The 24,813-nt window shown below is 31.0% G+C and overlaps 1 protein-coding gene across 1 annotated transcript in view; it reads left to right on the top strand.

Annotated features, from left to right (window-relative positions):
* Nucleotides 1-16,598, top strand: part of LOC143236343 (hepatocyte growth factor receptor-like) — an 81,249-nt gene extending 64,651 nt beyond the window's left edge. Inside the window, exons 20-21 of the mRNA XM_076474617.1 lie at nt 11,087-11,223; nt 12,261-16,598. Of these exons, the coding sequence (XP_076330732.1) occupies nt 11,087-11,223; nt 12,261-12,447 (324 nt within the window). The 3' untranslated portion in view covers nt 12,448-16,598. The remainder of the gene's footprint in view (nt 1-11,086; nt 11,224-12,260) is intronic.
* Nucleotides 16,599-24,813: the final 8,215 nt, after the last annotated feature.

The raw sequence follows: 24,813 nt of genomic DNA, 5'->3' as shown, positions 1-24,813 counted from the left end.
TTCTCTGTTTGTTAGTGATCTTATGATATGTCAAATAACTACATCATTAACGAACATGGAATTTCTCTGTTTGTTAGTGATCTTATGCTGTGTCAAATAACTACATCATTAACTAACGTGAAATTTCTTTGTTTGTTAGTGATCTTATGCTATGTTAAATAACAATATCATTAACTAACATGGAATTTTTGTTTGTTAGTGATCTTATGCTATGTCAAATAACTACATCATTAACTAAATTGAAAGTTGTTTGTTAGTGATCTTATGATATGTCAAATAACTACATCATTAACTAACATGGAATTTCTGTGTTGGTTAGTGATCTTATGCTATGTCAAATAACTACATCATTAACTAACATGGAATTTCTGTGTTGGTTAGTGATCTTATGCTATGTCAAATAACTACATCATTAACTAACATGGAATTTGTTTGCTAGTGATCTTATGCTATGTCAAATAACTACATCATTAACTAACATGGAATTTCTCTGTTTGTTAGTGATCTTATGCTATGTCATATAACTACATCATCAACTAACATGGACTTTCGGTGTTTGTTAGTGATTTTATGCTATGTCAAATAATTACATCATTAACTAACATGGAACTTCTCTGTTTGTTAGTGATCTTATACTATGTCAAATAACTACATCATTAACTAACATGGAATTTCTCTGTTTGTTAGTGATCTTATGCTATGTCAAATAACTACATCATTAACTCACATGGAATTTGTTTGTTAGTGATCTTATGCTATGTCAAATAACTACATCAATAACTAACATGGAATTTCTTTGTTTGTTAGTGATCTCATGCTATATCAAATAACTACATCATTAACTAACATGGAATTTTTGTTTGTTAGTGGTCTTATGCTATGTCAAATAACTACATCATTAACTAACGTGGAATTTTTGTTTGTTAGTGATCTTATGCTATTTCAAATAACTACATCATTAACTAACATGGAATTTCTGTGTTTGTTAGTGATCTTATGCTATATCAAATAATCATTAATTAACATGGAATTTCTCTGTTTGTTAGTGATCTTATGTTATGTCAAATAATTACATCATTAACTAACATGGAACTTCTCTGTTTGTTAGTGATCTTATGCTGTGTGAAATAATTACATTATTAAGTAACGGGGAATTTCTTTGTTTGTTAGTGATCTTATGCTATGTTAAATAATAACATCATTAACTAACGTGGAATTTCTCTGTTTGTTAGTGATGTTATGCTATGTCAAATAACTACATCATTAAGTAACATGGAATTTCTGTTTTTGTTAGTGATCTTATGCTATGTAAAATAACTACATCATTAACTAACATGGAATTTTTATTTGTTAGTGATCTTATGCTATGTCAAATAACTACATGATTAACTAACATGGAATTTTTGTTTGTTAGTGATCTTATGCTATGTCAAATAACTACATCATTAACTCACATGGAATTTGTTTCTTAGTGATCTTATGCTATGTGAAATAACTACATCATTAACTAACGTGGAATTTCTTTGTTTGTTAGTGATCTTATGCTATGTGAAATAACTACATCATTAACTAACGTGGAATTTCTTTGTTTGTTGGTGATCTTATGCTATGTTAAATAATAACAACATTAACTTACGTGGAATTTCTCTGTTTGTTAATGATCTTATGCTATGTCAAATAACTACATCATTAACTAACGTGGAATTTCTGTATTTGTTAGCGATGTTATGCTATGTCAAATAACTACATCATTAACTAACGTGGAATTTCTGTATTTGTTAGCGATGTTATGCAATGTCAAATAACTACATTATTAACTAGCATGGAATTTCTGTTTTGTTAGTGATCTTATGCTGTCTCAAATAACTACATCATTAACTAACGTGGAATTTCTCTGTTTGTTTGTGATCTTATGCTATGTCAAATAATTACATCATTAACTAACATGGAAATTTTGTTTGTTAGTGATCTTATGCTATGTCAAATAACTACATCATTAACTAACATGGAATTTCTGTGTTTGTTAGTGATCTTATGCTATGTCAAATAACAACATTATTAACTAACATGGAATTTCTCTGTTTGTTAGTGATCTTATGCTATGTCAAATAACTTCATCATTAATTAACATGGAATTTTTATTTGTCAGTGATCTTATGCTATGTCAAATAACTACATCATTAACTAAATTGAAATTTGTTTGTTAGTGATCTTATGCTGTGTCAAATAACTACATCATTAACTAACATGGAATTCCTGTGTTTGTTAGTGAACTTATGCTATGTCAAATAACTACATCATTAACTAACATGGAATTTTTGTTTGTTAGTGATCTTATGCTATGTCAAATAACTACATCATTAACTAACATGGAATTTTTGTTTGATAGTGATCTTATGCTATGTCAAATAACTACATCATTAACTCACATGGAATTTGTTTGTTAGTGATCTTATGCTATGTCAAATAACTACATCATTAACTAACGTGGAATTTCTTTGTTTGTTAGTGATCTTATGCTATGTCAAATAACTACATCATTAACTCACATGGAATTTGTTTGTTAGTGATCTTATGCTATGTCAAATAACTACATCATTAACTAACGTGGAATTTCTTTGTTTGTTAGTGATCTTATGCTATGTCAAATAACTACATCATTAACTCACATGGAATTTGTTTGTTAGTGATCTTATGCTATGTCAAATCACTACATCATTAACTAACGTGGAATTTCTTTGTTTGTTAGTGATCTTATGCTATGTCAAATAATTACATCATTAACTAACATGGAACTTCTCTGTTTGTTAGTGATCTTATGCTGTGTGAAATAATTACATCATTAAGTAACATGGAATTTCTTTGTTTGTTAGTGATCTTATGCTATGTTAAATAATAACATCATTAACTAACGTGGAATTTCTCTGTTTGTTAGTGATGTTATGCTATGTCAAATAACTACATCATTAACTAACATGGAATTTCTGTTTTTGTTAGTGATCTTATGCTATGTAAAATAACTACATCATTAACTAACATGGAATTATTGTTTGTTAGTGATCTTATACTATGTCAAATAACTACATCATTAACTAACATGGAATTTTTTGTTTGTTAGTGATCTTATGCTATGTCAAATAACTACATCATTAACTCACATGGAATTTGTTTGTTAGTGATCTTATGCTATGTCAAATAACTACATCATTAACTAATGTGGAATTTCTTTGTTTGTTAGTGATTTTATGCCACGTGAAATAACTACATCATTAACTAACGTGGAATTTCTGTATTTGTTAGCGATGTTATGCTATGTCAAATAACTACATCATTAACTAACATGGAATTGCAGTTTTTGTTAGTGATCTTATGCTGTGTCAAATAACTACATCATTAACTAACATGGAATTTCTCTGTTTGTTTGTGATCTTATGCTATGTCTAATAATTACATCATTAACTAACATGGAAATTTTGTTTGTTAGTGATCTTATGCTATGTCAAATAACTACATCATTAACTCACATGGAATTTGTTTGTTAGTGATCTTATGCTATGTCAAATAACTACATCATTAACTAACGTGGAATTTCTTTGTTTGTTAGTGATCTTATGCTATGTCAAATAACTACATCATTAACTCACATGGAATTTGTTTGTTAGTGATCTTATGCTATGTCAAATAACTACATCATTAACTAACATGGAATTTCTGTGTTTGTTAGTGATCTTATGCTATGTCAAATAACAACATTATTAATTAACATGGAATTTCTCTGTTTGTTAGTGATCTTATGCTATGTCAAATAACTTCATTAATTAACATGGAATTTTTATTTGTTAGTGATCTTATGCTATGTCAAATAACTACATCATTAACTAAATTGAAATTTGTTTGTTAGTGATCTTATGCTGTGTCAAATAACTACATCATTAACTAACATGGAATTCTTGTGTTTGTTAGTGATCTTATGCTATGTCAAATAACTACATCATTACCTAATGTGGAATTTCTTTGTTTGTTAGTGTTCTTATGCTATGTTAAATAATAACATCATTAACTAACGTGGAATTTCTCTGTTTGTTAGTGATGTTATGCTATGTCAAATAACTACATCATTAACTAACATGGAATTTCTGTTTTTGTTAGTGACCTTATGCTATGTAAAATAACTACATCATTAACTAACATGGAATTTCTGTTTTTGTTAGTGATCTTATGCTATGTAAAATAACTACATCATTAACTAACATGGAATTTTTGTTTGTTAGTGATCTTATGCTATGTCAAATAACTACATCATTAACTCACATGGAATTTGTTTGTTAGTGATCTTATGCTATGTCAAATAACTACATCATTAACTCACATGGAATTATTGTTTGTTAGTGATCTTATACTATGTCAAATAACTACATCATTAACTAACATGGAATTTTTGTTTGTTAGTGATCTTATGCTATGTCAAATAACTACATCATTAACTCACATGGAATTTGTTTGTTAGTGATCTTATGCTATGTCAAATAACTACATCATTAACTAATGTGGAATTTCTTTGTTTGTTAGTGATTTTATGCCACGTGAAATAACTACATCATTAACTAACGTGGAATTTCTGTATTTGTTAGCGATGTTATGCTATGTCAAATAACTACATCATTAACTCACATGGAATTTGTTTGTTAGTGATCTTATGCTATGTCAAATAACTACATCATTAACTAATGTGGAATTTCTTTGTTTGTTAGTGATTTTATGCCACGTGAAATAACTACATCATTAACTAACGTGGAATTTCTGTATTTGTTAGCGATGTTATGCTATGTCAAATAACTACATCATTAACTAACATGGAATTGCTGTTTTTGTTAGTGATCTTATGCTGTGTCAAATAACTACATCATTAACTAACATGGAATTTCTCTGTTTGTTTGTGATCTTATGCTATGTCTAATAATTACATCATTAACTAACATGGAAATTTTGTTTGTTAGTGATCTTATGCTATGTCAAATAACTACATCATTAACTCACATGGAATTTGTTTGTTAGTGATCTTATGCTATGTCAAATAACTACATCATTAACTAACGTGGAATTTCTTTGTTTGTTAGTGATCTTATGCTATGTCAAATAACTACATCATTAACTCACATGGAATTTGTTTGTTAGTGATCTTATGCTATGTCAAATAACTACATCATTAACTAACATGGAATTTCTGTGTTTGTTAGTGATCTTATGCTATGTCAAATAACAACATTATTAATTAACATGGAATTTCTCTGTTTGTTAGTGATCTTATGCTATGTCAAATAACTTCATTAATTAACATGGAATTTTTATTTGTTAGTGATCTTATGCTATGTCAAATAACTACATCATTAACTAAATTGAAATTTGTTTGTTAGTGATCTTATGCTATGTCAAATAACTACATTATTAACTAACATGGAATTTCTGTGTTTGTTAGTGATCTTATGCTATGTCAAATAACAACATTATTAACTAACATGGAATTTCTCTGTTTGTTAGTGATCTTATGCTATGTCAAATAACTACATCATTAACTAACGTGAAATTTCTTTGTTTGTTAGTGATCTTATGCTATGTCAAATAACTACATCATTAACTAACATGGAATTTTTTGTTTGTTAGTGATCTTATGTTATATCAAATAACTACATCATTAACTAACATAGAATTTTTGTTTGTTAGTGAACTTATGCTATGCCAAATAACTATATCATTAACTAACATGAAATTTTTGTTTGTTAGTGATCTTATGCTATGCCAAATAATCATTAATTAACATGGAATTTCTCTGTTTGTTAGTGATCTTATGTTATGTCAAATAATTACATCATTAACTAACATGGAACTTCTCTTTTGTTAGTGATCTTATGCTGTGTCAAATAATTACATCATTAACTAACATGGAACTTCTCTCTTTGTTAGTGATTTTATACTATGTCAAATAACTACATCATTAACTAACATGGAAATTCTCTGTTTGTTAGTGATCTTATGATATGTCAAATAACTACATCATTAACGAACATGGAATTTCTCTGTTTGTTAGTGATCTTATGCTGTGTCAAATAACTACATCATTAACTAACGTGAAATTTCTTTGTTTGTTAGTGATCTTATGCTATGTTAAATAACAATATCATTAACTAACATGGAATTTTTGTTTGTTAGTGATCTTATGCTATGTCAAATAACTACATCATTAACTAAATTGAAAGTTGTTTGTTAGTGATCTTATGATATGTCAAATAACTACATCATTAACTAACATGGAATTTCTGTGTTGGTTAGTGATCTTATGCTATGTCAAATAACTACATCATTAACTAACATGGAATTTCTGTGTTGGTTAGTGATCTTATGCTATGTCAAATAACTACATCATTAACTAACATGGAATTTGTTTGCTAGTGATCTTATGCTATGTCAAATAACTACATCATTAACTAACATGGAATTTCTCTGTTTGTTAGTGATCTTATGCTATGTCATATAACTACATCATCAACTAACATGGACTTTCGGTGTTTGTTAGTGATTTTATGCTATGTCAAATAATTACATCATTAACTAACATGGAACTTCTCTGTTTGTTAGTGATCTTATACTATGTCAAATAACTACATCATTAACTAACATGGAATTTCTCTGTTTGTTAGTGATCTTATGCTATGTCAAATAACTACATCATTAACTCACATGGAATTTGTTTGTTAGTGATCTTATGCTATGTCAAATAACTACATCAATAACTAACATGGAATTTCTTTGTTTGTTAGTGATCTCATGCTATATCAAATAACTACATCATTAACTAACATGGAATTTTTGTTTGTTAGTGGTCTTATGCTATGTCAAATAACTACATCATTAACTAACGTGGAATTTTTGTTTGTTAGTGATCTTATGCTATTTCAAATAACTACATCATTAACTAACATGGAATTTCTGTGTTTGTTAGTGATCTTATGCTATATCAAATAATCATTAATTAACATGGAATTTCTCTGTTTGTTAGTGATCTTATGTTATGTCAAATAATTACATCATTAACTAACATGGAACTTCTCTGTTTGTTAGTGATCTTATGCTGTGTGAAATAATTACATTATTAAGTAACGGGGAATTTCTTTGTTTGTTAGTGATCTTATGCTATGTTAAATAATAACATCATTAACTAACGTGGAATTTCTCTGTTTGTTAGTGATGTTATGCTATGTCAAATAACTACATCATTAAGTAACATGGAATTTCTGTTTTGTTAGTGATCTTATGCTATGTAAAATAACTACATCATTAACTAACATGGAATTTTTATTTGTTAGTGATCTTATGCTATGTCAAATAACTACATGATTAACTAACATGGAATTTTTGTTTGTTAGTGATCTTATGCTATGTCAAATAACTACATCATTAACTCACATGGAATTTGTTTCTTAGTGATCTTATGCTATGTGAAATAACTACATCATTAACTAACGTGGAATTTCTTTGTTTGTTAGTGATCTTATGCTATGTGAAATAACTACATCATTAACTAACGTGGAATTTCTTTGTTTGTTGGTGATCTTATGCTATGTTAAATAATAACAACATTAACTTACGTGGAATTTCTCTGTTTGTTAATGATCTTATGCTATGTCAAATAACTACATCATTAACTAACGTGGAATTTCTGTATTTGTTAGCGATGTTATGCTATGTCAAATAACTACATCATTAACTAACGTGGAATTTCTGTATTTGTTAGCGATGTTATGCAATGTCAAATAACTACATTATTAACTAGCATGGAATTTCTGTTTTTGTTAGTGATCTTATGCTGTCTCAAATAACTACATCATTAACTAACGTGGAATTTCTCTGTTTGTTTGTGATCTTATGCTATGTCAAATAATTACATCATTAACTAACATGGAAATTTTGTTTGTTAGTGATCTTATGCTATGTCAAATAACTACATCATTAACTAACATGGAATTTCTGTGTTTGTTAGTGATCTTATGCTATGTCAAATAACAACATTATTAACTAACATGGAATTTCTCTGTTTGTTAGTGATCTTATGCTATGTCAAATAACTTCATCATTAATTAACATGGAATTTTTATTTGTCAGTGATCTTATGCTATGTCAAATAACTACATCATTAACTAAATTGAAATTTGTTTGTTAGTGATCTTATGCTGTGTCAAATAACTACATCATTAACTAACATGGAATTCCTGTGTTTGTTAGTGAACTTATGCTATGTCAAATAACTACATCATTAACTAACATGGAATTTTTTGTTTGTTAGTGATCTTATGCTATGTCAAATAACTACATCATTAACTAACATGGAATTTTTTGTTTGATAGTGATCTTATGCTATGTCAAATAACTACATCATTAACTCACATGGAATTTGTTTGTTAGTGATCTTATGCTATGTCAAATAACTACATCATTAACTAACGTGGAATTTCTTTGTTTGTTAGTGATCTTATGCTATGTCAAATAACTACATCATTAACTCACATGGAATTTGTTTGTTAGTGATCTTATGCTATGTCAAATAACTACATCATTAACTAACGTGGAATTTCTTTGTTTGTTAGTGATCTTATGCTATGTCAAATAACTACATCATTAACTCACATGGAATTTGTTTGTTAGTGATCTTATGCTATGTCAAATCACTACATCATTAACTAACGTGGAATTTCTTTGTTTGTTAGTGATCTTATGCTATGTCAAATAATTACATCATTAACTAACATGGAACTTCTCTGTTTGTTAGTGATCTTATGCTGTGTGAAATAATTACATCATTAAGTAACATGGAATTTCTTTGTTTGTTAGTGATCTTATGCTATGTTAAATAATAACATCATTAACTAACGTGGAATTTCTCTGTTTGTTAGTGATGTTATGCTATGTCAAATAACTACATCATTAACTAACATGGAATTTCTGTTTTTGTTAGTGATCTTATGCTATGTAAAATAACTACATCATTAACTAACATGGAATTATTGTTTGTTAGTGATCTTATACTATGTCAAATAACTACATCATTAACTAACATGGAATTTTTGTTTGTTAGTGATCTTATGCTATGTCAAATAACTACATCATTAACTCACATGGAATTTGTTTGTTAGTGATCTTATGCTATGTCAAATAACTACATCATTAACTAATGTGGAATTTCTTTGTTTGTTAGTGATTTTATGCCACGTGAAATAACTACATCATTAACTAACGTGGAATTTCTGTATTTGTTAGCGATGTTATGCTATGTCAAATAACTACATCATTAACTAACATGGAATTGCAGTTTTTGTTAGTGATCTTATGCTGTGTCAAATAACTACATCATTAACTAACATGGAATTTCTCTGTTTGTTTGTGATCTTATGCTATGTCTAATAATTACATCATTAACTAACATGGAAATTTTGTTTGTTAGTGATCTTATGCTATGTCAAATAACTACATCATTAACTCACATGGAATTTGTTTGTTAGTGATCTTATGCTATGTCAAATAACTACATCATTAACTAACGTGGAATTTCTTTGTTTGTTAGTGATCTTATGCTATGTCAAATAACTACATCATTAACTCACATGGAATTTGTTTGTTAGTGATCTTATGCTATGTCAAATAACTACATCATTAACTAACATGGAATTTCTGTGTTTGTTAGTGATCTTATGCTATGTCAAATAACAACATTATTAATTAACATGGAATTTCTCTGTTTGTTAGTGATCTTATGCTATGTGAAATAACTTCATTAATTAACATGGAATTTTTATTTGTTAGTGATCTTATGCTATGTCAAATAACTACATCATTAACTAAATTGAAATTTGTTTGTTAGTGATCTTATGCTGTGTCAAATAACTACATCATTAACTAACATGGAATTCTTGTGTTTGTTAGTGATCTTATGCTATGTCAAATAACTACATCATTACCTAATGTGGAATTTCTTTGTTTGTTAGTGTTCTGATGCTATGTTAAATAATAACATCATTAACTAACGTGGAATTTCTCTGTTTGTTAGTGATGTTATGCTATGTCAAATAACTACATCATTAACTAACATGGAATTTCTGTTTTTGTTAGTGACCTTATGCTATGTAAAATAACTACATCATTAACTAACATGGAATTTCTGTTTTTGTTAGTGATCTTATGCTATGTAAAATAACTACATCATTAACTAACATGGAATTTTTGTTTGTTAGTGATCTTATGCTATGTCAAATAACTACATCATTAACTCACATGGAATTTGTTTGTTAGTGATCTTATGCTATGTCAAATAACTACATCATTAACTCACATGGAATTTGTTTCTTAGTGATCTTATGCTATGTCAAATAACTACATCATTAACTAACGTGGAATTTCTTTGTTTGTTAGTGATCTTATGCTATGTGAAATAACTACATCATTAACTAACGTGGAATTTCTTTGTTTGTTAGTGATCTTATGCTATGTTAAATAATAACATCATTAACTTACGTGGAATTTCTCTGTTTGTTAATGATCTTATGCTATTTTAAATAACTACATTAATAACTAGCATGGAATTTTTATTTGTTAGTGATCTTATGCTATGTCAAATAACTACATCATTAACTAAATTGAAATTTGTTTGTTAGTGATCTTATGTTATGTCAAATAATTACATCATTAACTAACATAGAACTTCTCTGTTTGTTAGTGATCTTATGCTATGTCAAATAACTACATCATTACCTAATGTGGAATTTCTTTGTTTGTTAGTGATCTTATGCTATGTCAAATAACTACATCATTAACTAATGTGGAATTTCTTTGTTTGTTAGTGATCTTATGCTATGTCAAATAACTACATCATTAACTAACATGGAATTTCTCTGTTTGTTAATGATCTTAAGATATGTCAACTAACTACCATTGCCAACTGACATTTCGCTTATTCCCTGCATTTGGTAATCTTTTGGTATTCAAAGATCAAATAATTGTTGTCGTTAATGAGTTATTGTAATTGGGTTTATTCTTTTAGTGGTCCTATGGCGTAGTACTGTGGGAGCTAATGACTCGTGGAGTTATGCCTTACCCTGATGTGGACAACTGGGACATACTTAATTACCTAAAGTCTAAAAGAAGAATGCCACAACCGTCATACTGTCCTGATTTACTGTAAGTATACATAAGGGATATTAATTTTAGAAGTAAAGTTGGTGTTTAAAAGTGGTTGATATTTTTGGAATATTTTTTATCAAAAGCTTAGTCATTTCCTTGCATCTGCTATTTACTGAAGAAATCATTGATTCTTTAAGAATGGGTATGTGTGTGTTTTCTGATAGCAGAGTCACAAGTGGCTACCTGCTGAGTCCATCGTTGGGAATTGAGCCCCTTATGTTAGTGTTGTAAATCCGTAGACTTACCGCTGGACCAGCGGGAGACAAGAATAGATGTGTATGAATCGTAAACTGTATCTTTATATTTTTAACATTTTATTCCACCCTAATTTTTTGTAGTTGATAGAACTGAGTCTGTTAAGAAATTATTAGCGAGTTCAAACAAAATGATGTTTTAGTTTAGATCAATGGTAACTAATGTCCTGTTTTTTGCAGGATTTCTCTAAATTTGAAATTTGGGATCTGTTTTTGATTACCCTTGCATACTACCCAAGATTTAATTATGTTTATTTTCATTAATTGCATCTCTAGTAAAATTTGATGTTCAAAGAAAATTTGTTATCATGATATTAAACAAAGAATTAAAAATTATATAGCCTTTAATATACGTTATTCGTTTCCAGATGTTTCTCACTGACGATACCCTAAATAACTTGCCCAGATTTGCGTGAAACCTCTGGTACCTTATACAATGCTTATTGTGTAGTTTTTTATGTTTTTAATCATTCTTTGTTTGATGAACTTTTCGCGACATTTCTAACAAGTTGCGGCGACAGTTTGGATTATTTGTTTGTTTGGAATTAAGCACAAACAGCCCATTGTGTTTGAAACTGGTGTGAATCCGCAGACATTCTGCTGTGCCACTGAGAGGTTACACAGTTTGGAAATACTGATGTACAATGTACATATACATTGGTGTAATATTATTTATGTCTTCGGTTTAATGTATCAATTACCACATTGCAGAATGAAGTTTGAGGCCAGTACGATTTGTGAATGCCAGTACTGACATTATATATGTTTTATGTTTGTCAGGTATGACATCATGAAACGGTGTTGGTCCGAGGAACCCAAAGATCGACCAAGTTTCGGCGAAGTAGTGGAGGAAGTAAGAAATGTCATAACAAAACTGGAGAAGAAACGCAAGCAACAATTTGTTAGCACTAATGTAACATATGTGAACTATCCTGCAGCAGTTGCCAGTGGTAACTGTGAGCTTTGAAAATCGATTTTTATGCAAATTTAAGGAATCTGTGAACACTTTGAAAATGCTATAAATCTAATATATTTATGCTGTAAGCTACTTTTAGGGCTTCTCAGATTTTTATAGTACAGTGGTAGACCAAATCCAATCCCTTGGGTAATTTTACACTGTCCAACATAGATTTTGTCAAAAAATCTACATCACCTCGTTCATTTAAATATTAACGAGTGATAAAAGGAGTATTTGAATTGGAGAAAGAAAGGGTCCTCGTGCGTTTAATTCGCTTGTTTTCCAGTTCTTCAATGGTCAACAGTTAAATCGTGTAGTTACAAAATAAATTACAGTATGGACTGAATGAGTTGCATTCAAGTGAATTAAAAAAAAAGTCCGCGGACAAATCGCTGTGCCTCTGGGGGGCACTTTGTTCAGTTTACCTCTCGACTTCCTGCAAAATACACGTCTTGTTTCTCCTGTACTTCGTCACATGATAAACAAACTCTATTCTTCAGTGATGACGAGAAACCCACTTGTTGAGAAATTTATATGCAAACGAGCCGTTTTTGCATATAAACTCTATTCTTATAATATTTTTATATATTCTTAACATGCACTTATAATAAAACGATTTTTATTAAAATAAAAACTAAGGAAGTCGATTGATGAATATAATATGATTTTGTGTTCAATATTTCTTACATTCCATTGGTGAACATCAGTGTGATATAATTTTACGTTGAGCGTTACGATAAAATGCAAACAAAGTTAATACGACGCATATGCCAATAAAATGTATTTCTTTAACACCTCTGATTTTCTATGACCAGTAGTTTAAGGGACAATATGAGGGAAGGTTGGAGATGGGGGTAGCGCTCTGCTTATTAGGTCATTTGTTGTAAAAAAGTTTTAAATATCAATTAACCAATATAACATTTTTAAAAAGTTAATATTGTATATTATGAAAGAAAAATGCACCACAAGACCTTGGATAAGTTGAACAAAGGTTGCCAACATCCATCTCTTCATTGTAGTTTCTGTTATATGATATTGTTCCACGTTCCTTTATTCCATACAGCTCAGGGGGATTTTCATAGCAATTTTTTTAGTTAGAGGCTGAACCTTTGGCTCACTTCCATTTGAACCATTGTATAAACCATATTGCTTGGACACATTTTATCTCGAAAACATTTCAAAAAAATGAAATAGCCGTTACGACGAGATATTTACAAGTTTTACTGCTGGACAGTTAAAACTTGAAAAAAAAAATATGGATGGTTATTGAAGTCGTAAAAAGTTATTAAAATACTGTTGTTTTACTCTCTAGTTGTTTTTTTTTGTTACACAACTGTTGTGTTAACCTTTACATAAATTGTCGACTGGATATGACAAGTTTATTTTGTAATCCTACATAGTATTTTTAGAATTTGTTCGTTTATTTTTTATTCTCTCCAGAATTTATAAGAGGGTGAATTCAAATATGAAAAGAAATTTCAAACACCAAAGTTTGCTAAACCTACAATGAACATATTCTAATATGTGTCAATTATATTACTGTAACCGTTACTGCGCATGACGTGCATCAATGCTGTCGTACATTCGTCAATAACAATGCAAAATTACGTCATAGGTTACTAGAAGAACATACACGTATGTGCGAAAGATTTAATATCTGAGAGAAACGCAGAATTTTCACGGAAGTACTAAGAGATTAACAAGTTTATCATCAGTAAGTTTAAATATTGTTTTCATATTTAAAGTACGATAAAATATTTGTATGAGTTACATTGTCAGTCAACTGAAAATGTTATGTAGAGTCATAAATATATCATTCAACGTGGAATGTAAGAAACATTCTGGTTGTTTCTAGACTCAACTGGTTATATTTCAGACTTAAGTATTTTAAAACTTTGAATAAAACATATCAGATTATTGTTTTAACGGTTGTATTTTTTGTAGGAGTAAAGAGAAGATTATTTGTATTCGAGAATTTTACATTTTACAAAGTCTGTTTCATTTTGAGTTGTTTGTGTAAACTCCAAAACGTTTTATTGAAATAACTTGAGATTTTATGGAACATTTTGAATAAAAGTTCTTCGGAATGTTGTCTTAGGAATTATAATGTAACGTACGATACACATTATCATCTTATTTATAATATATTACTTTGTTATAACCTAAAATCAAGCCGGAATAAAAATAAATTAACAAATAATAAACAAAAAACGCTTCACTAATTAAAAAGAGACCAGAGTACAAGCTATAATAAAATAATGTAAGTAACACTATTTATTCAGCAAAATTATAAATTGAAAATGCTTCAATATCTAATACAGAAGTATATTATTTAGATTTAAAAATTAAAATAAGCGATTTAATATCAATGTAAATATTTTTGATAAAAAGAAGATATTTTGGCTTTCGAATTTATGGTTTACCTTCTTTTAATAGTAATGCACCATACATTTATGTTATAAGTATTATAACTTCGCAGTTATTCAGATATTGTAAAGTTTGTAATAAATTACAGTATTTTATCAGTAACGTTGAAATATTGATACAAAGTCAATAGTTAATGGATTTAATAAAGAAACTTTAAATGTATTACATTATTCTGTGACAAATATAAGAATGTATTAAATAAATATAATAAAATAAAAATAACTATTTTTAGCTATGAATAAAATAATTTAACAACTTTGTACTACTTTATGCGGATGTACACCTTGCCACATATAAAGTCTTGTTTAGAGCATGATAGATACAGTATATTTAATAAACTGGTGGTGGTTGGGTGCTGTACTAGTATAGCTCGTTTACTGGGCAACCAATTACTACCTTTCTACCATAATGGCGATTGGAATGCTAAATTCAAGAGTTAAATTTTGAACTTATTTACCCCCAAATGGTAGTACTTTATTTTTCTTATTTTTCAATTAAGTTTTCATTACTTTGGAGAGCAGTCACCTTCCCATAACTGTTTGGAAGCAGTGAATGGTGATATAAATGTGGGACGTTGTAGACTTGAGCACCCACATCTCGCTCTTCTAATTTCGTTACCTATTTCTAGTAATTTATTTTATATCTTTATGTGAGACTGGCGATTGATAGACGGCGTATTCCCACAGCAGTGTGGATCCTACTTACGCAGTCACCTCCAAAACCTAGGGTACATTTTGTATCCCACATTATAGTGTGTACACTGGGATCGTTTTAATTACTGCAGCGTATTTTTTGTGAAATTTCATTTATTTTTGTTTCGGCTTGTTTTTTTAGGTTATAACAAACTAATATAATTAATCAGAGGTTTGAAGTTGCTGTTTTTAACGTAGTCCTTCCTTTTGATTTTGTTTATTTAACTTTATTACTTTTCTTTAAAAAAATATGTATACATATTGTGAAGCGTGTCAGACAAAGCTCAACATTCACGAGAGAACAGGTATGAATAATGTTGATATTCTACAGTGAACTGTTAGGAACTAATCATAATATCATTTACATTTTCAAATGTGACGTAACTTTAATAATAGAAACGTAGATTTACTGTACATCATGGATGAGTGCTCTTAGCATGAATGAAGTGCTCAACAATTACTTTTAACGTTGGGCGATGTAAGTAGTGAAACCATGAATGCAAGAGAATTAAAGTACATGAAATAGATTAACTTAACATTCCCGTCAAGTAGTTTTGCTTGTGATAAATTAAAAAGATTGGATCATTAGTTTTGAAAGAGAGACTGGTGCTTTGGTAATCTTAGTTCATAAATGACCTCAAGCAAAAAATATTGCACGTTATTTACCATCTCATTGATAAAATCATGTTAGTTATTGTTACATCTTTGTTTTCATCACGTTAGTAATTTAAAGTGATAGACTAGTTATTTAAAATGCAAAATGATGTTGAAATATTTCTATGTCATGGAATCTCATATTTTAATAGTAAAAATGTTTTATAAATTGTTTTGTCGGAGTGTTTAGTAATAAAATTACTACATATTTTGTTATATAACTTATCCATTCTGGTAGAAATAAAAATGGTCATTTAATATGTTTCGTTTATTTCGAAACTATAGAAATATTACATTTCTCAGTTTTAATACCCTTTACAATATGTTGCATACTTATAAAAACCTAATTACAACAGTGGTTTTTATGATGTCTCATTTTTTAAAACTGAACAATAAAAATTATTTTATGGATCCTCTGATTAGTTATTTCATGCGGGAGTTGAACACATCTTATAAAAAAGTGACTACGTTGTTACAAAAAAGCATGGAAAGAAATAACTCAGAATTTGAATAGAGATGTTAATGTCTTAGAAAGATATTACCTCGAAGATAACTCTTAATAGAACTCATTTTTATAGGGAACACAAAACCACAATTTTATGTATTAAAGTACTGTTTAAAAGAACTTAATAACTTTATATCATTAATGAGATCTGACGAGAAACAAACAACAACAAAAGTAATAGTGCAACAGGTAATGGCTGACACCTTCAACTTTCAACTAGTTTGAGTCTAAATAACAGATGCCTATTTAGAGGCAAGTTTTCTTTACTTAGTATTTTTACCAGTAATAAAATATATGGAATAAACAACTATTACATAATTTTAAAGAAAAAATTCATTATCAAAGTTTTTAAATGCCAAACGCACCAAGTTTTATAGACGGACATTAAATTAGTTTGATTGTTAAAGGTTTTAGCTTCTCCACTATACAGCATTGGGATTTTCTCAACTGTCTAGGCTTGATTTTCAATAAGTCTCATTCTGTTACAGTACGATGAGAACCAAAGTGACACCACTATAGCAGAGGTCATCTTATTACTTCCTGTAATTACGCTCTCCTTCCAATGTCAACGAATCAAGGTATTGTATCACTGTTGTTACGTGGCCTGAAGAATGTTTTTGGCTAACTGCCTTGTCTTTATAGTAACGGCTCAAAACTAGAGACAGCTAATACAGAAAGCTTTACACAAGTATCAGATACAATTGCATGTATATGAGAGGAATCAGTACAATTACTCCATACACACGACCCACAGAAGTCTGAGAACTAATTGTGATTTTTTTTTTATTGAAATGGAAAACAAAGTCATGGAAATCTTTTTTTTTCGGCTTTTGATTGCCGTGACTATTTTTACTTTTCGTCTATCAACGTTTATCGGAATTTTTAATCTCCTCTAACAACAGTTCATCCTATGCGCCAAAATATACTAATATTTAAAATAACATTTTTTTACACAAAATGTGATTACTGTAATGCTATGTTTGCAAGTTATAAAAAATTCGTTTTCTCTAACTTTCATTTCTGTTCCAAGTCAATTACTATAATTATTATGACAGTTTTTCGGAGCTTCAAAATGTTCGTATCACCATTTCCACGGCACAGATAGTTAAATCTTTTGAGGAGTTTTTTTTTCTTTTATTAATCCTAACTTAGCTCATAAGTTAACCATTTGTCACTAGTAAGAAATGCAAACACACCTACGCGTGCATAAAAAAAAAAAATATTTCAATAATCTTCGAAGTCCCTCGGGTCACGCTATGTGTTTAAATAGTAATCTATAACATCGATTTTTGTGCTAATCCCGTCCATATAGAAGCGAAAGAATCCTTGGTGTATGGTGTAAGTTACAAGAATCATAAATCAAGAAATATGGTTATCAAATGCTGACTCAGAACATAGATTATGTGTAATTATGTATAACATTAATATCCACAGAAGTATTTATTTTTCCTTTTTAAACAAATTCCTATCTGCAAATACGGCTTTGATTGAGAAACCTATTTTTCGTTGAGTAAAAATGTCTTTTTTTAATTTTTCTTTCATATATATTTCACAATAACGTCGGTGTGAACTGTGTGCTTTAATTTTTTTATTTTTGTATTTATTTCATTCGCTTCAGGCTGTCATGCATAATAAAATATTCCGTAAGTTAATATTTATGTTCAAAATAATATTTTACAGAGATAGAGTTGATCACTAAATTCAAGTTCGGATTTCTGTCTTATCAATAAATATGTGTATGTGTGTATGAGTTGTTTTTTGTAGTTTTGCATGGACGATATCTAAGTTTTCGTTGGGGTTCTCTTTCATCTTCTTTCACTGTGGTTATCTACTTTTTTTTTCCACAGCCAATGAAATCATGATGTAAGCTCCAAGATGAAATTACAAGTTTCACATAAAAGTTACTTCTCGTTTTCCACTTTCTGTCATTGAAATGGTAGCTTACGTTAAGTAGCTACTGTTACATTATTTCGGTACTACGTTAACCCTGGTTGATCATAAGACATGTCTGAAACCAAATATTTGGTTGGGTGATAAAGGCCGTGATCATTTTGAGATAATTCATGAGTTATTGTATCTTGCAGTTGCTTATTTCTTAATAGGCCTGGTGGATGTGGTATATAAAATCAGCCTTGAACAAATTCTTTAGATTTGTTATGCTTAATGGTCCAGTAATGCTTGTAGCCTTAAACTCTTCCTTTAAAACTGTGATATTTGATGTGGTAAAGTATATTTATACACACCACGTGATGATTTACAAACCAGAAGCACACTCAGAAATCGGCATTCTAATATCTGAGGAAAATACTTTGAATGAAGCTAAACGACTAGAATACAGCGAAGATTGCTAATTAAAAAAAAAATAAATTCAAAAAAGAATATGATTCATCATACTAGCAACTTATACATTTGATTAATGTATCATGAAAACTAGATAAAAATTGATAAATGAAGATGAACTCGTCACTAGAAAGAAATGGGATCATTTACTAAGGTGGTCCGGCATGGCCAGGTGGGTTAAGGTTCGATTCGTAATCTGAGGGTTTGCGGGTTCGAATCCCGGTCGCACCAAACATGCTCGCCCTTTCAGCTGTGGGAGCGTTATAATGTGACAGTTAATCCTACTATCTGTTGGTAAAAGAATAGCTGAAGAGTTGGCGATGGGTGATTATGACTACTTGACTTCCCTATAGTCTTTGCTAAATTAGGGACGGCTAGCGCAAATAGCTCTTGTGTAGTTTTGCGCGAAATTCAAAAACAAACAAACAAACAAATGATTGTCTATAGGAGAAGTGGTTAGTACCATACCACCTAACATCCACATAAAGAGGTTGGCTGTTAATTTTATAACGCATCAACCACTTGGTGTGTGGGGAAATATTTTGTGGAAATTCACGGATATGAATCAAGCTCGTCAGCTTAGAAATCCAAAGTTTATCACAGAATCAAACCATATCTGTGAAATAATATAACAATACCATTTTTCATGAGTATTTCGTAACAATACAAAAACTAAATGTGTAGATCACGAGTAGCTTAAAAAAATCAAAATATGTTCATTTGTTTGTTTTGGATATTCACACGAAGTTAGTTTCAAACTGATATGTTAGAGAAAAGGCAAGAACTTACCAGCACTTAGCATGAGCTCTTGGACTAATATAATCGAAAAGTGAGATTTGCCCCTTCCTATTATAATGCATCGCTGACCCAAAAGTGAGAAGCGCGATTTTGTAATAGGACATGAACCATAGACGCTTGGATCCAAAATCCTGCGCACTAATAACTAAACTATGCCCGACCTAAAATGAGAATAAAAAATATGTTAAACGTGCCCGTGTATGTGAGAAAGACATAATATCAATGTTCCTAGCACAGTTGAAAGCCTTATAAACGTCAGACCTAAAGCTCCTAGTACGCAGTGAAAATTCATAAAATTCACTAAGCAGTTATTTGTTTTTATTTGCTTACTAAAAGGGACAAACGATGATGCGTTTAGTGGTGATATGGTTTTGAATTAGAATCATCCAACAGTTATAGAGTGTCTCATTGCATAACACATTGTAGAATAACTTTTCCATGAAGATCAAGGGAATTGCCACCATCTTGAAGAAAACGCTAAAACCTTGTTGGGTAATCTATTGATTGGTCAAAACTGAATCTGGTTGGTTGACTGTTCAAAATCAATTTATGTCACTTAGAAAAGTCCGCTTTGATTGTCTGGTAACAGGATTATGACCTGGTAGGAACTGACTTATAGAAGCAGGTGGTTGGGAATCTCAGCCCTTGCATGTGCTTCCGTTGAGCAACAGCGCCAGCGATAGATTAACTGTTGCACTTGGTAAAAATTAAGGCAATGCCTTTTTCGCACTGGAACTAACCAATATTTGCGCCTTGGAGAATTTAACACCTTTGACATCTATTTACGTTGTTTATCTTTAACACTACGCTCATTGAGAAGTAAGCTCTTACTGCTTGTTTGGAAGTTGTTTGTCTAGTAACATAATTAAATAAAAACCCTTTTCATTAATATATTGTAATTACAGGAAACTAGCATTTAGGACAGAGTATGGCTGTATCATAGTACTTTGGGCCAAAATTAGAAAGATTAGGTCCAAAATGAGTAAATAATGTAATGTCAGAAAATATAATAGGTATAGTATTCATGTCTTACGACAAGAATAAATAATTATAATCACGCTTTGTTAGCTTAGAAAAGGCTTTATTATCACGAATGCCCCCTTTAAGTTTTGTTTGTACTGACCGAACTTATAAATTCCTCTGAGCGTTGCTTTTACGTTCACCATTTACTTGAATGACAACTGGAGTCTGTACTTATGTGTTACGTTTGTACATGGTATTGTTCAAATTTTAAGCCTATATATTTCGCACGAGACAATTTTCAACTAACTGATTTATAAGCGACTTGCCTCCTGCTAGTATAGCGGTATGTCTCTGGATTTACAACGCTAAAATCAGGGGTTCGATTCCCCTCGGGGGGCTCAGTAGATAGCCCGATGTGGTTTTGTTATAAGAAAACACACACACGCATAAACGACTTGTTATAGATGCACGTCAATTGCTAGACTGCTGCTCATTCAGTTATGCGCGCAGATTAAAGGTAATATTAACCACCATAACAATCCTCACAATATTATGAAATGATGGCCAACGAAGAAACAAACAATTTTCGCGTTTCAAGTATGGCACAGGTGTGACAAAAACCATCAGGTCGACTTCGTTGCTTGTATTAATAGCCGTTTCTGCTTTCTATCAGCACATCATCAATGTGCAAATAAGCCTGCAGTACGCAACTGCTGACACACTTCATATTGTCTGATTGTCTGAATAATAACGTTTCTCTGGGAACCGTTCAATATAAAATCTGACAGCAGCTCAGAAATTGTGTTTACAGTTTCCATATAATAGGATCACATTAGACCGTTCCTGAATTGAATGTTGTGCCCTTATTTGAAAACAGGTACAAAACAATGGGTGTGTACCGCAGACAAAACTGTCGTTTGTTATGGAGTACAAAGAGGATATCTGTCCTCTGCCCAAGAAGAGTATAGAAACCTGGTTTATAACGTTGAAAGTTCATAAACATACCATTGTGCCACTAGGGGGCTCCTTAGATAGAGTGTTTTTTATTTTATTACCTTTTACTTTTAACATTCTTAATTCTTCAGCGTTGATATGAGTTGTATTATGCAGAAGTTTTACTTTGCACTGAAACTGTTTTACCATTGTGGTCAGATCTTCTGCAGTAAAACTCTAAATGCCTATAAATAGTATATTTATTTCTTTGCTCGACGAGAGGTTTTTGCAATTTTTGAGTTTAAAATGTTTCATTTGGTATTATTTATATCTTTGCTATTAGTATCTGGGGCCTATATAACGCATGTTAATAAAATATTACCTTAAGTTAGTACAGAAAAAGTTGCTTCACAAATCATAATTCCATAACTGAAAGTTATTTTCTTATATACCTCAACATGTCCACCCCTCTGCTACAGCGATAAGTCTACGGATTCACAACGCTAAAACCAGGGGTTCAATTCCCCTCGCTGGATTCAGCAGATAGTCCAATGTGGCTTTGCTATAAGAAAACACAGACACACCTCAACATGTGAATTATTTTCCTGTCAATTTTGTACCAGCTATGGTTAGTTAGAAACGTAAACACTTTGACTTTCACTGTTTTGTGTCCTCTTTCTTCATAAGACATTAGGAGCTTGCTTGACCAATCCTACTACGGTGATAACAACACTGTTGCCTCATATTTCTAGTCGTGTTTTATGAAATTTTTTTAGACAAAACATTTTCTATCTACATATATATTAATGCTTTAGCACCACCTGTTGTTTTGTATATAAATGTATCAAGTTGCCAAAACCAGGGCCGCGTATGCTTTATTTATTGTTTGTGTTTTTTAATTTCGCGCAAAGCTACACGAGGGGTATTGCGCTAGCCGTCCCTAATTTAGCAGTGTAAAACTAGAGAGAAGGCAGATAGTCATTACCACCCACCGCCAACTCTTGGGCTATTCTGTAACGTCCCCACGGCTAAAAGGGTGAGAATGTCTAGTATGATCAAGATTCGAACCCGCGATTCTCAGATTACGAATTGAGTACCTTAACCACCTGGACACGTAAGACCTCTTTATTTATTAATTATTTCATTACAAATAGTTTGTTTGTTTAGAATTAAGCACAAAGCTACTCAATGGGCTATTTGTGCTCTGCCCATCACGGGTATCCAAACCCGATTTTTATTGTGTAAGTCCGCAGACATACCACTGTGCCACTGAGGGGGGGCACATTACAAATAGAAAAATAAATTAAAATTGTTAACGGGAAGCAGGGAGCTATGTTTATTCTTAAAATTTCTATAAGAAGTACACAAAACTACATAAATTCTGCAATAAAACACATACAAACAAGTAAACTGATATTGGATAGATTTTAAAACGTTTCTCAATCCTTACTTTGGTTAGCAAATTTAGTTTTCTTCATTTATCTATACGGTTCTCAAAAAGATCGAAAATCATAATAAATTGTAACGCAGATAAGCCAGTGGCCTGACAGTTCAATTTTCACAATCACACTCTTGACCATTTCAAAATAATTCTTTTGAAGAAAGCGCCTAAAAATAAATATACCGCAAATTACAAGAAAACAGAATAATTCTTGATCTGATAAATTTCCACACGTTATATTATATATATATTTATATAAAATTTCATATTGTTTCCAGGATCTGTAAGCATAGTGTTGTACACGTTTATTTGTTACATTGTCACGTTATCTTCGATTTAGTTGATTATGCCTAAAGACGTGCATTGTATCGACAATAATATATATATATATATATATTATAAGGTGTCCCCATGTATACACACTTTGAATGATCATAACTCACTCAAACTTTCTTTCTTTTACAGGTACAACTGATTTGAAGTAATGGCAGAGCAAGATTAAGCTTTGAGAAAAGGAAATTTATCTTAAAGTGTTACTGAAAGTGTGAGAACGTAGCTAAAGTGCAAAGATGGTTTAGAAAGGAGTTTCAAACAGATCCACCAACGTGACTCACCAATACTCACATCAGAAATAAGTTTAAAATAAATGAAACTGTTTAAGACGTCCATAAAAGGCGTTCTGGAAGACCACGGTCGCCCACCAGTCCCACACGAGAAGCAGAGCTGTTGGAAAGTCTCCACCAATCTCCAAGAAAATTTGTTCGGCAAACAACTCGAGGGACAGAAATCCCAAAATTGAGAGTCGAGTCCGGCGCATGTTGAAGCGTGTTCATTGGAAAAATTTATTCTGGCATTAGTCCACACCATCAATGAAGATGATCCTGATCGGAGAGTTGAATTTTGTGAATGGTACCTGGCAAAATCTGCAGAGGATGCACATTTTCCAAGCAAGATTGTCTGGAGCGATGAGGCCACATTTAAGTTAAATGGCTCAGTTAATCGCCACAGTTGCACCTAGTGGGTACATCAGAACTAGCATGTTACGGTTAAATATCACGTAAACTTACTAGGGGTTACAGTATGGTGTGGATTATCAGTGTTGGGCGTAATTGGACCATTCGTTTTCTAAAACACAGTCACTGGTCTTGGTTATCTGAACTTGCTGCAAGAATCTGTTGTGCCACACATTGAGAACAAGTCGTTGATGAGAAGCTTTATTTCCAGCAAGATGGAGAACCTCCCAACTACCATGGTAATGTGAGGGCCTATCTTGACGAAAATGTGCCAGACAGATGGATTGAGCGAAGAGGTAGCACTGAATTCCCCCCACCAGACCTCACACCCCTGGATTTTTTTTTTTATGGGGATACGTCAATGGTAAGGTTTATAGCACAAAACCTGCAACAATCAATGAGCTGAGAGCAGCAGCTGAAAGAGAATGCACCCAAATACCAAATGAAATGATACGTGAAGTTTTCAATTCCATCTGTCCGCGTTATCAGCAGTGCCTGAATCACAACGGTATATCAGCTCAAACACCTGTGATACTCAAAAGATTCTACACTTGTCTTCTTAAACATGAAGATCATGAAATCTAGATATATCTTAATAAACATTGTATT

This window comes from Tachypleus tridentatus, chromosome 13 (assembly GCF_004210375.1).
Source record: "Tachypleus tridentatus isolate NWPU-2018 chromosome 13, ASM421037v1, whole genome shotgun sequence".
Taxonomy (NCBI): domain Eukaryota; kingdom Metazoa; phylum Arthropoda; class Merostomata; order Xiphosura; family Limulidae; genus Tachypleus; species Tachypleus tridentatus.
The sequence above is the reverse complement of the archived record's forward strand: the minus strand, read 5'-3'. Positions and strand labels throughout refer to the sequence as shown.